The 12859-nt window shown below is 48.4% G+C and overlaps 6 protein-coding genes across 6 annotated transcripts, besides 1 other annotated feature; 4 read left to right on the top strand and 2 right to left on the bottom strand.

The window, feature by feature from the left end:
* Nucleotides 1-174: 174 nt before the first annotated feature.
* On the top strand, nt 175-1498 carry UA08_01670 (hypothetical protein; the record flags this gene model as incomplete). The annotated part of the gene is made up of 2 exons (XM_020261360.1): nt 175-336; nt 611-1498. 2 exons carry the CDS (start codon nt 175-177, stop codon nt 1496-1498), a joined length of 1050 nt encoding a protein of 349 aa, XP_020122722.1.
* Nucleotides 1499-1672: 174 nt separating this feature from the next.
* UA08_01669 (hypothetical protein) lies at nt 1673-2711 on the bottom strand (the record flags this gene model as incomplete). The annotated part of the gene is made up of 4 exons (XM_020261359.1): nt 1673-1729; nt 1799-1982; nt 2040-2579; nt 2650-2711. The coding sequence occupies 4 exons, from the start codon at nt 2709-2711 to the stop codon at nt 1673-1675; spliced, it is 843 nt and encodes a 280-aa protein (XP_020123189.1).
* A 584-nt stretch (nt 2712-3295) lies between these two features.
* UA08_01668 (hypothetical protein) lies at nt 3296-4989 on the top strand (the record flags this gene model as incomplete). Its single annotated transcript, XM_020261357.1, has 4 exons — nt 3296-3728; nt 3787-4043; nt 4102-4154; nt 4203-4989. The coding sequence occupies 4 exons, from the start codon at nt 3296-3298 to the stop codon at nt 4987-4989; spliced, it is 1530 nt and encodes a 509-aa protein (XP_020123188.1).
* A 943-nt stretch (nt 4990-5932) lies between these two features.
* UA08_01667 (Malate synthase, glyoxysomal) lies at nt 5933-7800 on the top strand (the record flags this gene model as incomplete). Its single annotated transcript, XM_020261356.1, has 4 exons — nt 5933-6293; nt 6360-6985; nt 7099-7452; nt 7522-7800. The coding sequence occupies 4 exons, from the start codon at nt 5933-5935 to the stop codon at nt 7798-7800; spliced, it is 1620 nt and encodes a 539-aa protein (XP_020122950.1).
* A 1918-nt stretch (nt 7801-9718) lies between these two features.
* Nucleotides 9719-9864: a repeat region (Identified by RepeatMasker using a combination of RepBase library and repeat library created with RepeatScout).
* A 446-nt stretch (nt 9865-10310) lies between these two features.
* On the top strand, nt 10311-11668 carry UA08_01666 (hypothetical protein; the record flags this gene model as incomplete). Its single annotated transcript, XM_020261355.1, has 3 exons — nt 10311-10524; nt 10600-11016; nt 11097-11668. 3 exons carry the CDS (start codon nt 10311-10313, stop codon nt 11666-11668), a joined length of 1203 nt encoding a protein of 400 aa, XP_020122949.1.
* A 182-nt stretch (nt 11669-11850) lies between these two features.
* Nucleotides 11851-12419, bottom strand: UA08_01665 (hypothetical protein; the record flags this gene model as incomplete). Its single annotated transcript, XM_020261354.1, has 3 exons — nt 11851-12138; nt 12189-12301; nt 12371-12419. 3 exons carry the CDS (start codon nt 12417-12419, stop codon nt 11851-11853), a joined length of 450 nt encoding a protein of 149 aa, XP_020123641.1.
* Nucleotides 12420-12859: the final 440 nt, after the last annotated feature.

The following is a 12859-nucleotide window of genomic DNA, read 5'->3' as shown; positions in this document are numbered from 1 at the left end:
CTAAAAGTGGCAAGGCTGATCCACAGACCCACTCTGGGCTTACCTAAGTCGCTCTCTTATTGCTTCAGAGCAACATCCAACAACTGAATACTTCCTTCTACACTTTTCTACCAGAAGACGTCTCTGCTACGAGCTCTCGCGCAATTGGCCCTGTTACAATTACTCAGTCCCGCCATGTCTTTGCAAGCACGATCATGTCCAATCGAGCAAATCACGCTTCCAGCTGATCTGGAAGAGAGGACAAACGTGCAATTCGATGAAATGGTCCGAAAGGGCCGAATATTCTACGATCAACAGCTTGAGCCCGGTGAAATATTGGTGGATAATGGGTTTACGGTGAGTCGTCATTCTTCGGGGGTTGTCTACTTTTTTCCCTCCTTTTGTGTGAGCTTGCTCACCGCAATTTCAGCCATGACTTCTCGGATGTGATTCTCATGCACCCACAAATGCATGGATGAATTGTTCATCTTATGATGGATAATGTAAGGGTCTGGCAGAGTATTGTGTATGACATGCCCTGAACTGTGTTTGTCTATGTGTTTAGAGAAGAGGCTACGATTGCGTCTCCACTAGCTTGATGTCCGGAGTCCTTCCACTAACAGCCCGATAGATTGAATATCGTACAGTGTCAATTCTCAAAGGGAAACCTATTCTCGCGCCAGATGATCCGGGTCGCAGCAAAACACCTACACCCGAAAGTACTCGCGCTTCGACGCCAGTGGTAACATCTTCAACAGTATCCTCAGTCACTCAATCCCCTTTATCTCCGACACTGACACCGTCACCAAAACCAACGGTCAAAGGACCATTTGTCAATCCGAAGCCTGATGAAATAGTTTACGAAAATATCGGCTCTCAGCACCGATTAATGCTGAACAAGTTCTGCCTGTATCGGCCGATGCTTGTGCTTCCAACCAAGGAATTTGCGCTGCAGTCTGATGACCTGGATGCATCTGATATTGCAGCAGCATGGGCATTGTTACATTCATACAATTCATTTGAGCCCTTGGTCATGTACAACCGAGGTGTTAACGGCGGCTCTTCACAAGGCCACAAGCATCTGCAGCTTTTCCCGGTTCCGCCACTAGCACCATTTTATGGGAAAGCAGAAAACGTGTGGCCCTCAAAAGCCACCTCTACAACAGAAGTGGCTGACAAAATACCTCATGTGCCCTTCAAACACTTTGTGTTGCGCATACCTCCGCGAGCAAGTGCACAAACGGTCGTCGATATGCATGACCGTCTTCTTCATCTCACCAGAATGGCGCATGTAGAAGCAGGACATGACGCAGATGGTGACTACAACGTAGCCATGACCAAGGACTGGATTGCTTTGATACCGAGAACGACTGTAGGACCAGCGGATGGTCCCTTTGGTACGAGCACAGTGGGCATGCTAGGGATGCCGGGACTTAGGGATGAGCAGGATAGAGAGAAATGGAGAAATCTCGGGGATTCCAAGTTTCTCGCGACGTTAGGAATCCCCCAGTCGGACTAGGGAACATTGAATATAGACCCATTTCTTTTCAATTTTGGAGACTACTTATATCTATGTAAGGTATATGGCTTGTTATCTATGGAAGATAGAATTAGAGTATATATATATATATTGGAATAAACATCGCATAAAACAACCGATACCATGTCCCGAACTTCCAACGCTTATCAGACCTTACTTGGCGAGGTTCTTGGGAGGAACAGTGGCGGGTCCCTCAGGAGTGACGTATGCCTGGTGAATGCATTAGCCAAGCAATGCCATAATAACTTTTTTTTTATGACAATAAGAGTATTAGCCTACCTTGCTCATTCCACCATCGACAACAAAGTCAGTGCCGTTCACAAAGCTCGACTCGTCACTGGCAAGGAACACAACAGCGTGTGCCTGCTCAATTGCTTCTCCGAAACGTCCAGTAGGGAAATGAACTTCGCGACGATAACGCTTTGCTTGGTCATCCCCAAGCCAGTCTTGAAGAAGAGGTGTGCTACAGATTTGCGGTTAATTTCTGACATATTCCGGAAAGTTGTATGGGAGAACATACTTCAATGGAGCTGGGCAGAGAGCATTGAACCTGAACCCCTCTCTAGCATGCACAATAGCCAATTCCCGGGTCATGGCCAAGACGGCACCTTTACTTGCCGTATACGCAAGCTGGGGAGTAGCGCTTCCGACCAAGGCAACAACACTGGCAGTATTGATGACGCTTCCCTTTGTCTTCTTGTGGCGACGGAAACTCAGGACAGCATGTTTGGAACCATACCACACACCCTTGACATTAATGTTGTGCGTCAAGTCCCAGATCTTGTCTGGGGTGTCGATGGCATCAGCGTCATCGGCGTGCATAATGCCGGCGTTGTTGAAGATCACATCTGTGCCGCCCCAGCTATCCTGGCGTTCTACCATTGCTTGGACATCGGCTTCCTTTGAGACATCGCACTTGACAGTCTCTACGCGTGTAGCATCGGGGACAATCTCCTTCACTTTCTCCAGAGCCTTGGCGAGGGCCTGCTCTGAGATATCCGCCATCAGCACCGAGGCGCCTTCACGAGCGAATAGGATTGTCGTTTCCAGGCCAATGCCACTATGATCACGTCAGAGTCATGCTTCTTCTTTCAGGGTCGTCGTCGTTGCATATTGGCTTATGTGCTCACCCAGCAGCACCGGTGATAATGGCATTCTTGCCTTGCAAGCGTCCTCTAGGAGCGGTGGCCATGATGATGAGATGTACTACACGGTTGGCAAATATCAAAGCCACAAAGAGAATGACAGTTGTCAAGGAGTGTGTTATGGCGGGGCAGGCAAACTACGCAGACGCAGGGTGGAGACGTCTTATCTAATCTCAAGCCCAACGTGAATCCTCCAACTTCTTCCTTGGCGATGCACGACGCGATCAATGGCATTATTACTATTATCATTTATCAGGGTATAGGCCCAAACACTGGGCCTGACCGTTGTCTGCGTGCAATGCTCGCAGAAAGAGGCTGCTGAGCTGACGATTGACTGGTGCCTGGCTAATCAGGCTTGCAAGCGGGCGGTGGCACGTGCCCTCCGCGATTTGCGAATTTCCCTTTGTGGACTAGCGTGCCTCGGCTTCCCGATAAGCTGAACTAAACTGCAACGCTGGAAGCTTTTGTTGTTGCTCTTGCTCAACTATAACTACCCATCTCTGCGCTTTCGCCGTGTGCTCCAGGATGGAAGCATGGTGATTTGGTTTCTGCTTGCTTGAATTACTGCTGCCTTTGGCCGTCCGCCGGCATTTTGCTTGACCTATACACTACAACTAGCTACGCAGTCACTATGGCCCCGCCAAGCGAGACCGAGGTCACCCCGGAGAACGTGGCCACGCTCCTTCAATATGATACCAAGGTGAAGGTTGCCGGCGTGGACGCAGATGGCATTCTGCGAGGAAAGCTCATGTCCAAGAAGAAATTTCTCTCCATTGCACAAGATGGCTTCGGCTTCTGCTCGGTGATCTTTGGCTGGGACATGCACGACCGCACGTACTTCAAAGAGCTTAGCATCAGTAACAAGGAGAACGGGTACCGCGACTTACTGGCTGTGCCTGATCTCGCATCATTTAGGAGAATCCCCTGGGAAGATAATGTCCCTTTCTTCCTCGTTAGCTTCTTCGATCCAGAGACGCGACAGCCGATCAGCGCTTGTCCGCGGAGTCTGCTCCAGACAGCCGTGGATAAGCTGGCCCAGTCGGGATATAAAGCGATGGCTGGCGGTATGATTGATGACCCCCCCCCCCAAAAAGACTTTCACAGACGGGCTAATTCGTATAGCTGAGTACGAGTTCTATCAATTCCGGGCGCCGCAAGATGGATCAAGCACCGAGCGAAACTCGTCAGCAACAGCTTCCTTCCTAAAGAACAATCCAGTCGAATCGCTTCCTTCGCTCACCGAAGGCATGTTTGGATATAGCATTACGCGACCTGTACACAACCAAGAGTACTACTACGGCATCTTTGACGCATGCGAACAGTTTCGTTGTGATATCGAGGGGTGGCATACAGAGAGCGGACCGGGCGTATTTGAGGCTGTGGGTACCTGAAATACTTCCATTGAGGCGCCGTTGACCTGACTCGGACTCTCACAAGGCTTTACAATTTGGTGAAATCAAGGAAATGGCCGATAGAGCTGGACTTTTCAAGTATGGCGACACTTCTCCCTGTTGAACAACTGGAACTGACGCTCGCAGATACGTTGTTAAATCTCTCGGAAGCAAACACGGAATCACTCCGGCCTTTATGGCAAAACCGCGCGAAGGTCTGCCGGGTAATAGCGGTCATATGCATGTTTCTATTGTTTCAAAAGACGGTACGAATTTGTTTGTGCGTGATACAGCCGACCCATCTCCGCCGTACCCAGAAGTAGCCTACTTGTCGGATTTGGGAAGACACTTTCTTGCAGGTCTCCTGGAAGGTCTACCAGATATTATGCCGCTTTTTGCACCCACGATCAATTCCTACAAACGGTTAGTTGAAAACTTCTGGGCGCCTGTCACTGTGTCCTGGGGCCTAGAACACCGAGCGGCCTCGATCCGATTGATCTCTCCACCAACAGCCAGCGCCAAGGCAACACGATTCGAGGTCCGGGTGCCCGGAGCAGATGCTAACGCGCATTATGTCCTGGCAGCAATTCTGGCAACTGGCTGGAGAGGCGTGGAGAAGAAACTAGAGATCCCCGTTCCTCCACTAGGTAAGGGTGAAGATACAGGCGGCGCCAGTGATAAGGGGGCACGATTAGCCAAGTCACTCAAGGAGGCAAACGCCATTTTCCGGAGACCGGGAAGTGTCGCTCGAGAGGTGTTTGGAGATGAGTTTGTTGATCATTTCAGCGGAACGAGGGAGCATGAAGTCATCCTCTGGGAGGAAGCTGTTACAGATTGGTTCGTCGCTCTACTTGGTGGTGGTGGTGGTGTTGTGTTTAGGATGCTAACCAACCACGTTTGTTGCTTGATACAGGGAAGTCCGACGGTATATTGAAACAGTATGAATATATTGTCAGCATTTCATATATATATATACATATATATATACATCATTATGTCCCCAGACAATGCAAACATGCATAATCATTTATATTCCGGTTCTTGGTGTGGTTATGTCATGGGAAAAGCCACATGTGAACCGGCACAAAACAGCGCATGGCCATTGTGTGGAAATACTAACCAACCAACTAGCATGATAACATCCTAACTATTCTGATTTCACATGCCATCGAGTAATAAATAAACAACCAAATGGCAAAACAAGCCGGATGCCGCCGAGGAAGCTCTCTGCAAACGGAGAAGGCCGGCAGAAGCCCGCCACGTCACATGACTTTCCCGCGGCCGGCAAACAGGCCTCTGGCAAGTTGCCGCGGTTATGTCTGCGGGGGAGTCCTGGATTGTATCGAGAAAAGTATTTGATCCTGGAGAGAATCTATGGATCCTGAGTATACCCACGACACGCCATGGCTTCAAAGCTCAATCAGAAGATTAGATAGTATTGACTCTACTGCGCGTCGTCCAGCTCGTTATCGATAGCGATGCATATGTATACACACTAGATAGATGAAGTTCTAGCCCTAAAAGCACTAGTCCGCACGCCCGTATATCGGCCGAGAACAACCACCAAGAGCCCTGCAGAAAAAAACATCCATCACGGCTATCAGAAAGCCAATTAGGAACAAGAACCAGGAATCAGTATCGCTGATGCTCGAGATAAAGGCCAATTGATTGGTGGCTGGGCTCTGATCCAAGCACACATCCATCCGAGCCGCGGCTATGGAGAATGACTGACGTAGATGTATATCAGTCGGCCGTGATCCTGGGGTTGTTCTACTTCTCTCTCGCTCTCATTCCCAAACTCTTCTGAGCTGTCTATGTCTGATTGCTTCTACTCAATCTGTTTTACTGAGCCAGAAAAGAAAGAAAGGCAGTGAAAAATGACAACCGTCGAAACCCAACTCCAAGGAGTGGCCATCCTCGGAACAGTCAACAATGAGCACCGCAAGATCCTGACCAAAGAGGCCGTGGCATTCCTGGCCCTCTTGCACCGCACGTTCAACAACACTCGTAAAGCGCTTCTCGAGCGACGGGTCATTCGCCAGGCCGAGATTGACAAGGGCCATCTGCTCGATTTCCTGCCAGAAACAAAACACATCCGTGAAAACGATGCCTGGAAAGGCGCCCCTCCAGCTCCGGGTCTGGTCGACCGCCGTGTCGAAATCACAGGGCCGACAGACCGGAAGATGGTGGTGAATGCGCTGAATTCAGATGTGTGGACTTACATGGCTGATTTTGAGGGTACTTTTACTTTTTCTTCTGGCATATCATCATGTTTGTATTCTAGACTAATATAGGAGAGTACAGATTCATCGGCGCCAACTTGGGAAAACATGATCAATGGTCAAGTCAACCTCTACGATGCCATTCGCCGCCAAGTCGATTTCAAACAGGGCAACAAGGAATACAAACTACGTACAGATCGAACTCTCCCAACACTGATTGCTCGTGCTCGAGGCTGGCACCTCGAGGAGAAGCACTTCACCGTTGATGGCGAGCCCATCTCCGGTTCGCTCTTCGATTTTGGTCTATATTTCTTTCACAATGCCCGCGAGCTCGTTAGCCGAGGCACCGGCCCCTATTTCTACCTGCCCAAGATGGAGTCTCATCTCGAGGCTCGACTGTGGAACGATGCCTTCAATCTGGCGCAGGACTACATTGGCCTGCCACGCGGAACAATCCGTGCCACAGTCCTGATTGAGACCATCACTGCTGCTTTTGAGATGGACGAGATTATCTATGAGCTCCGAGATCACAGCTCTGGTCTTAACTGTGGTCGCTGGGACTATATCTTCTCTTTCATCAAGAAATTCCGCCAGAATGCCAACTTTGTCCTCCCCGACCGCTCGGCGGTTACCATGACTGTTCCATTCATGGATGCTTATGTTCGCCTCCTCATCAAGACCTGCCACCGACGAGGAGTTCACGCAATGGTACGCCCCATTCTCTTTTCTCTCTCTCTCTCTCTATATATATATCTCTCTACACATATCCATGGATGCATATTTGTTTCCCATCAATAGACTAATGGAGCATTTATGAACAGGGTGGCATGGCAGCGCAAATCCCCATCAAAGACGACCCCAAGGCCAACGACGTCGCCATGGAGAACGTCCGTAAAGACAAGCTCCGCGAAGTGCGTGCCGGGCATGACGGCACCTGGGTAGCCCACCCAGCATTGGCCGGCATTGCATCAGAAATCTTCAACAAGCACATGCCTACACCCAACCAACTATTCAACCGCCGGGAAGACGTTAATGTCACTGCCAACGACCTCCTCAACACCAATGTCCCTGGTTCTATTTCCGAAGACGGTATTCGGAAGAACCTTAACATTGGACTTGGCTATATGGAGGGATGGCTGCGGGGCGTTGGCTGCATCCCAATCAACTATCTTATGGTTCGTTTCAGCTAAACTCTCACATTCACTCACCTTTTTGATTTGATGACAACGACTGACTTCCAATAGGAAGACGCAGCCACGGCAGAGGTATCCCGTAGTCAACTGTGGCAGTGGGTTCGACACAACGTCACCACAGCCGAGGGCAAACGCATCGACAAGGCATACGCGCTACGCCTGCTCCAGGAGCAAGCAGAGTCATTGACACAGAAGGCGCCCAAGGGCAACAAATACCAACTTGCAGCCAGATATTTCGCGACCCAGGTCACGGGTGAAGACTATGCGGACTTTTTGACCTCGCTGTTGTATAATGAGATTTCGTCGCCGGGGAATGCTGCTAAGCTATGAATAAGTGATTTTTGTTCTTTTCTCTCTTACTAGTTGCACAAATTGAGAATGAATCATACGCAATCTCATACACATGACATACAAACAAACAAACTATTGACATACGTACATGATGGGACGATAATGTTTCCTTTAGATCTGAAGGTTCAACATCGTAGTTAGCTGTGAGAGTTTTGTTAGCTCAAACCATAACCATCATGCCCAGTCGAAAACTCTGTAACATGACTAGCCTTGCCAATGCAGATAGGACCACTTCATCTTCGAAATCCGACTCAAAAGTTCTCCGTGAGCTCCAACATGCCGACTTCCGTGATACTGAACAGCTTATTTCTGAAGCGCGCCAGGACAATCCCCCTTCCATCGTCCGTCAGCATATAATTACCCGACAACGGCTCCATCCGCTTTCCAAGTCAAAATTGCCGAATTGAAGAACGGAGAGGCAAATGAGTATTGAGTGCTGAAGATTCGGTCTCGTGTGAACGGAATATCCTTGTGCTCGTGGATCGATAGACGCCGTCGACTTGTAGGGAGGTGAGTTGGAATGTCGCCGTACAAGCCCTATCTTCCCATGGACGACTTGTATCGACTTCCGATGTCTGAAGACGTCGGTCGCATCTCGATCTGCAGAACATGGCTGTCGACCTCTCTTTTAGACTACACATTATATCGCCCAGTTTATGCAGAGGGGTGTACCTCGACCTTTCATCCCAGCCTTTAATATTTTCACGTGATATCTGTATTTGCATTAATTTTGCATTAGTACTGCTAGTCTGTGCATAACTGGATACTTATACGGCTATCGAATCCAACATGTGATCTCACTGAGACAGCCTCCCCTCGTCTTCAGTATTTGCTGATGAGCGATGAACAACGAAAGTGATTATCGGACATACCAAGAACATCTTGGACAGGCCATTATTGGCCTGGCCATGATGTGCTTCTCAACATCAACCGTCCATGCGTTTCTCGCCTCAGAGTTCTCAAACCCATCAGGAATCGCACAGCGCAGGAGTTAGAATTCTTTACTGCAATGACGATTATTCTTTGCGTCGCTGTCATCAGTATCTGGTCAATTGGCTTATTTTGGTGGCTTTCACACCTAAGCGATGTCTCAACTATCCAACGAAATAATTCACTCATCTGCGGGATTGTGGCAGCAAACGTCGGCTTGTTATGGGTGTATTTACGGACGCCTCGTTCCGCATTCGAGAGATACGCGACGTATACTTTGTGGCCCGCGTATATAGGACTGACCATCGGCATGTTAATATGAACAATCAATCAGCATATCAGTTGGGTGATCATTAAGTGCAATGACAGCGTTGGAATATTGGTGAGTCTTTTTATCTTCTTTTTCCCAGATTAGGAATTCTTCTGTAGATGGCAGCTTCGTTAACGCAAGAAGACAACAAGGGTAGAGTTGGACTGTATTCTGATTGCTGTATGCTGTGGTTCGTTTAATAAAGCAGTCAGTATACAGCTTCATGATGAAATTTTTATCTGTTTTATAATCTAGCTCGTTTTGATTGGCGCGGAATTTAAACAGATTATCTATGGTGTGTCTAGGTCATAACTAAGCCATCCCCTGGTATCATCATTATGCGATTTCATTTCTTATCAACCATACATTAATAACTGTCAGCGAGAGCTGAGTAATAGCCTCCGGGTTGAACGAGAAACGTGTTAGGCGATGGCGTGTTATTGGTAGCGAACCAGCTGTGCAACAGATCAATGGACCTCTCGCCAAAGTAGAGCACAGGCCTGCCTGGGGATTATAAGCATAGAAATGGGCAGTAGTGATACGCATCTAGTCGCCAATGAGGCACATGAGTCCCCTGAAACCACTGTAATGGTAGAACAAGCTACCATACTGTATCCTCTGGTGGCAAGCGTTTAAGTGAAGTAGAGTGGTACGCGAAAGAGTCTGAATATCCTGATCGATAGAAGATCATATACTCAAGTTATTACAGTTAAGGGTTGCTTAACACGGTGAATTCAAGACGATAGAAGAAAACTGAATACATGGTAAATGAGCGTCCTTATACAGTAATCCCCCATCATAGCCTTCATGGACATTCGCTGCTCAGAGCATATTCCATTACTTGTTTTCTTACCTCCGCAAGCCTACCTGCCCGTCAAAGTCCCTAAGAACTTCAAGAGCAAATGCTCATGTCTTATGATAGGCGAAGATGCATCTGTCAGCGAAAGGAGCAACTACATAGATGATATGTACAAGAAAGCACGCGAGAAAAAAGAATGTTGCATAGTCAAACAAAATAGGCCGAAACAAAGCTGGTAGAGACTATTGGTGTAGTAGGCATTAATCCTTGGATAGAAAACCCCGCATCATGGCAGATAAATACTTACGATTAGATAGCGCTAAATAATTCCCCCCCTCAACAACAGTGGAAACTGTCTCTCCTCTTTTGCCTCATCTAGCAACATTCTTCCTCTTCCTTTCGAAACTGTCAATAGTAGTTAGCTTCTCTAGGGAAAAAGAAAAAAAAAAAATGGCCCGGCACCAGAACCCTCCGTTTCGCGCTGAGCAACTGGGCTCTCTGCTCCGTTCAGACGCTTTGATCCAGAAGCGCGACGAACTGAGCGAAGGGAAAATTGCCAGAGAAGAACTTGTCCCGCTTGAGGATCACGATATCAAAGAAATTGTCGCTAAGCAGAAGGAGCTCGGATTCCATGCCATCACCGACGGGGAGTATCGCCGTCATAGTAAGTGCTCCTTCCAACCTTTCCGGAGCAAGATTCGGAATTTCTGAAGTCAACCGACTGACTGATTGATTTCAGTGTTCTGGGGCTCTTTCTTCCCCAGCCTTGAAGGCTTCACACAGCTGCCAAAGCCTGACCCGAACATGTTCCGTCTTTACATGCCTGATATTGCCGCTTTCGCAGAGGAAGAAGTCGAGCCTGGCGAAACCGTGATTTGCACGGGCAAGATCAAGCACAAGGGCAGCAGCTATGTGGATGACTTCAAGTTCTTGACTGGTTTGGTGAAACCGGAAGAGGTCAAGAATATCAAGATCACCCTTGCTGCGCCTAATTGGTACCACATGCGGTACAAGGAGGGCTATGCTTATTCGAAGGATGCATACACCTCCGATGACGAGTACTTTGGCGATATTGCCAAGGCGTACCAGGCCGAGCTGCAGGTATTGTATGATGCAGGGTGTAGGAATGTGCAATACGATGACCCTAATCTTGCGTGTAAGCATGCCTATTACTGAGGGATCTTTTCCTCATCTTCAAGTAGGAAGGCTGACTGACTGACTGACTGACACGACTAGACTTCTGCTCCGAGAAAATGATTGAGGGCTGGAACGCCGATCCACTGAACAAGGGCACTACTGAGGAACTTCTCGACAAGTACATCAAGCTCTACAACGACTGTATCTCAAAACGCCCGGCTGACTTGCATGTCGGCGTCCACCTGTGCCGTGGAAACTTCCACAACTCCCGCCACTTTTCAGAGGGTGGTTACGACCGCATAGCCGTCAAGCTGTTTAAGGAACTCAATGTCGATACGTACTACCTTGAATACGACACCCCTCGAGCAGGCGGATTCGAGCCACTGAAAGAACTGCCGCCGAACAAGAATGTCATCCTCGGCGTTCTTACCTCCAAATTCGACACCATGGAGGACAAGGAAGAGGCGAAAAAACGCATCTTGCAAGCTGCAGAGTTCATTGCTGCTGGTAACAATATCTCTGTGCAGGAAGCCTTGAAACAGTGCGGTGTGAGCCCCCAGTGTGGTTTCGCGAGCCACCACGGCGGCAATGCAATCAGTCGCGAGGGCATGTTCAAGAAGCTCAAGCTTGTGCGCGAAATTGCCGACGACCTTTGGCCTAATGAGCCTTGAATTTCAAAACTTGCTATGCAAGTTATTTTCTAGATAGCATCTCAAGCGTACATACTGTGTTGTGTAGTAATAAGCCATTCATAATATAAAAAATGTACGAGAGATCGGATTTCTGCCAAGTTCCATGTTGAATCTACCGGCTCCATCTATATCATACACATTAACTATTATATAGGTTCGCGTCAGAGATCACCTTCACCTAGCCCTCCACCGCATTCACTCTCAACACACAGACAAGTCTCCAACTCCAACATGGTCAAATCATTACTCTCCACACAGAGGTACCTCGCCTTCTCATCATGGTCATACGTCTCTTCCTCGCCTCTAGCCGGCGACATCCATGTTGCCCAAGTCCATCCGGAATAGAACGTGGGCCGTGGACGAGCAAGATCAGGAACAGTATTCAATAATGTTGGCTTCCTTGATCGCGGTCCGTTTGTGGGTGTGGTCATTTTCGACCTGTTTCTTATCTGTTAACCCTCTTGGGTGTGTTTTGAGAGGTGGGAAAGGGGACACAAACCTCATAGCGTGGAGATTGAGGAGATGCGTGGACTTGACGACCTGTCAAATTTCCGGATGCCGTGAGCACTTCCTTTATGACGCCGGTGGTTTCCGATGTGTTGCTCTGAGGGCCTGTATTATACATGTATCAGATCCAATATGACCGAACACCCTAAGATTGCAAAAGAACAGACAACGTACCACCGACAGGCTTGTAGCGAACCTGATCATTAACTTTGTATTGAGGCATTGTCTTAAGAGACTTGTATTTATTCACAAAGCAAGGCTTCGGTTAGAGGCGGTTTGCAGTGCAGTGCAGTGAGAAGAGAAGAAGTAGGCAGTTAAGAGTAGAATCTCGATGATGACTTCCCGTGTGGAATAGAATTCCTGTGGAAAAAAAAAAAGGACGCCATTCTTATAATGCTCGCGACTGTGGCAAACGGCTATAGAAACGAGTAGATGCTGATATCACTTCGGAATTGAAGTCCTCTCCGTAGAGAATAGATAACAATGCAATCCGTCGCCATCGTTGAAGTCTCCCTTGCATCATCGAATTCGCCTCGAGGTCGCAAAGTGAAGTGAGACGATGGTCTATCTGCATGGTGATGTTGGTAGGTGATGCGAGAGGAACAGAGTTCCGTACCGCATGGCCCTGATGGATTTGAATTCCGATGATGCGACGTGACGCAC

Source organism: Talaromyces atroroseus (assembly GCF_001907595.1).
Source record: "Talaromyces atroroseus strain IBT 11181 chromosome Unknown scaffold_1, whole genome shotgun sequence".
NCBI classification, from domain to species: domain Eukaryota; kingdom Fungi; phylum Ascomycota; class Eurotiomycetes; order Eurotiales; family Trichocomaceae; genus Talaromyces; species Talaromyces atroroseus.
Note: the sequence above shows the minus strand (reverse complement) of the source record. Positions and strands in the feature narration are given on the sequence as shown.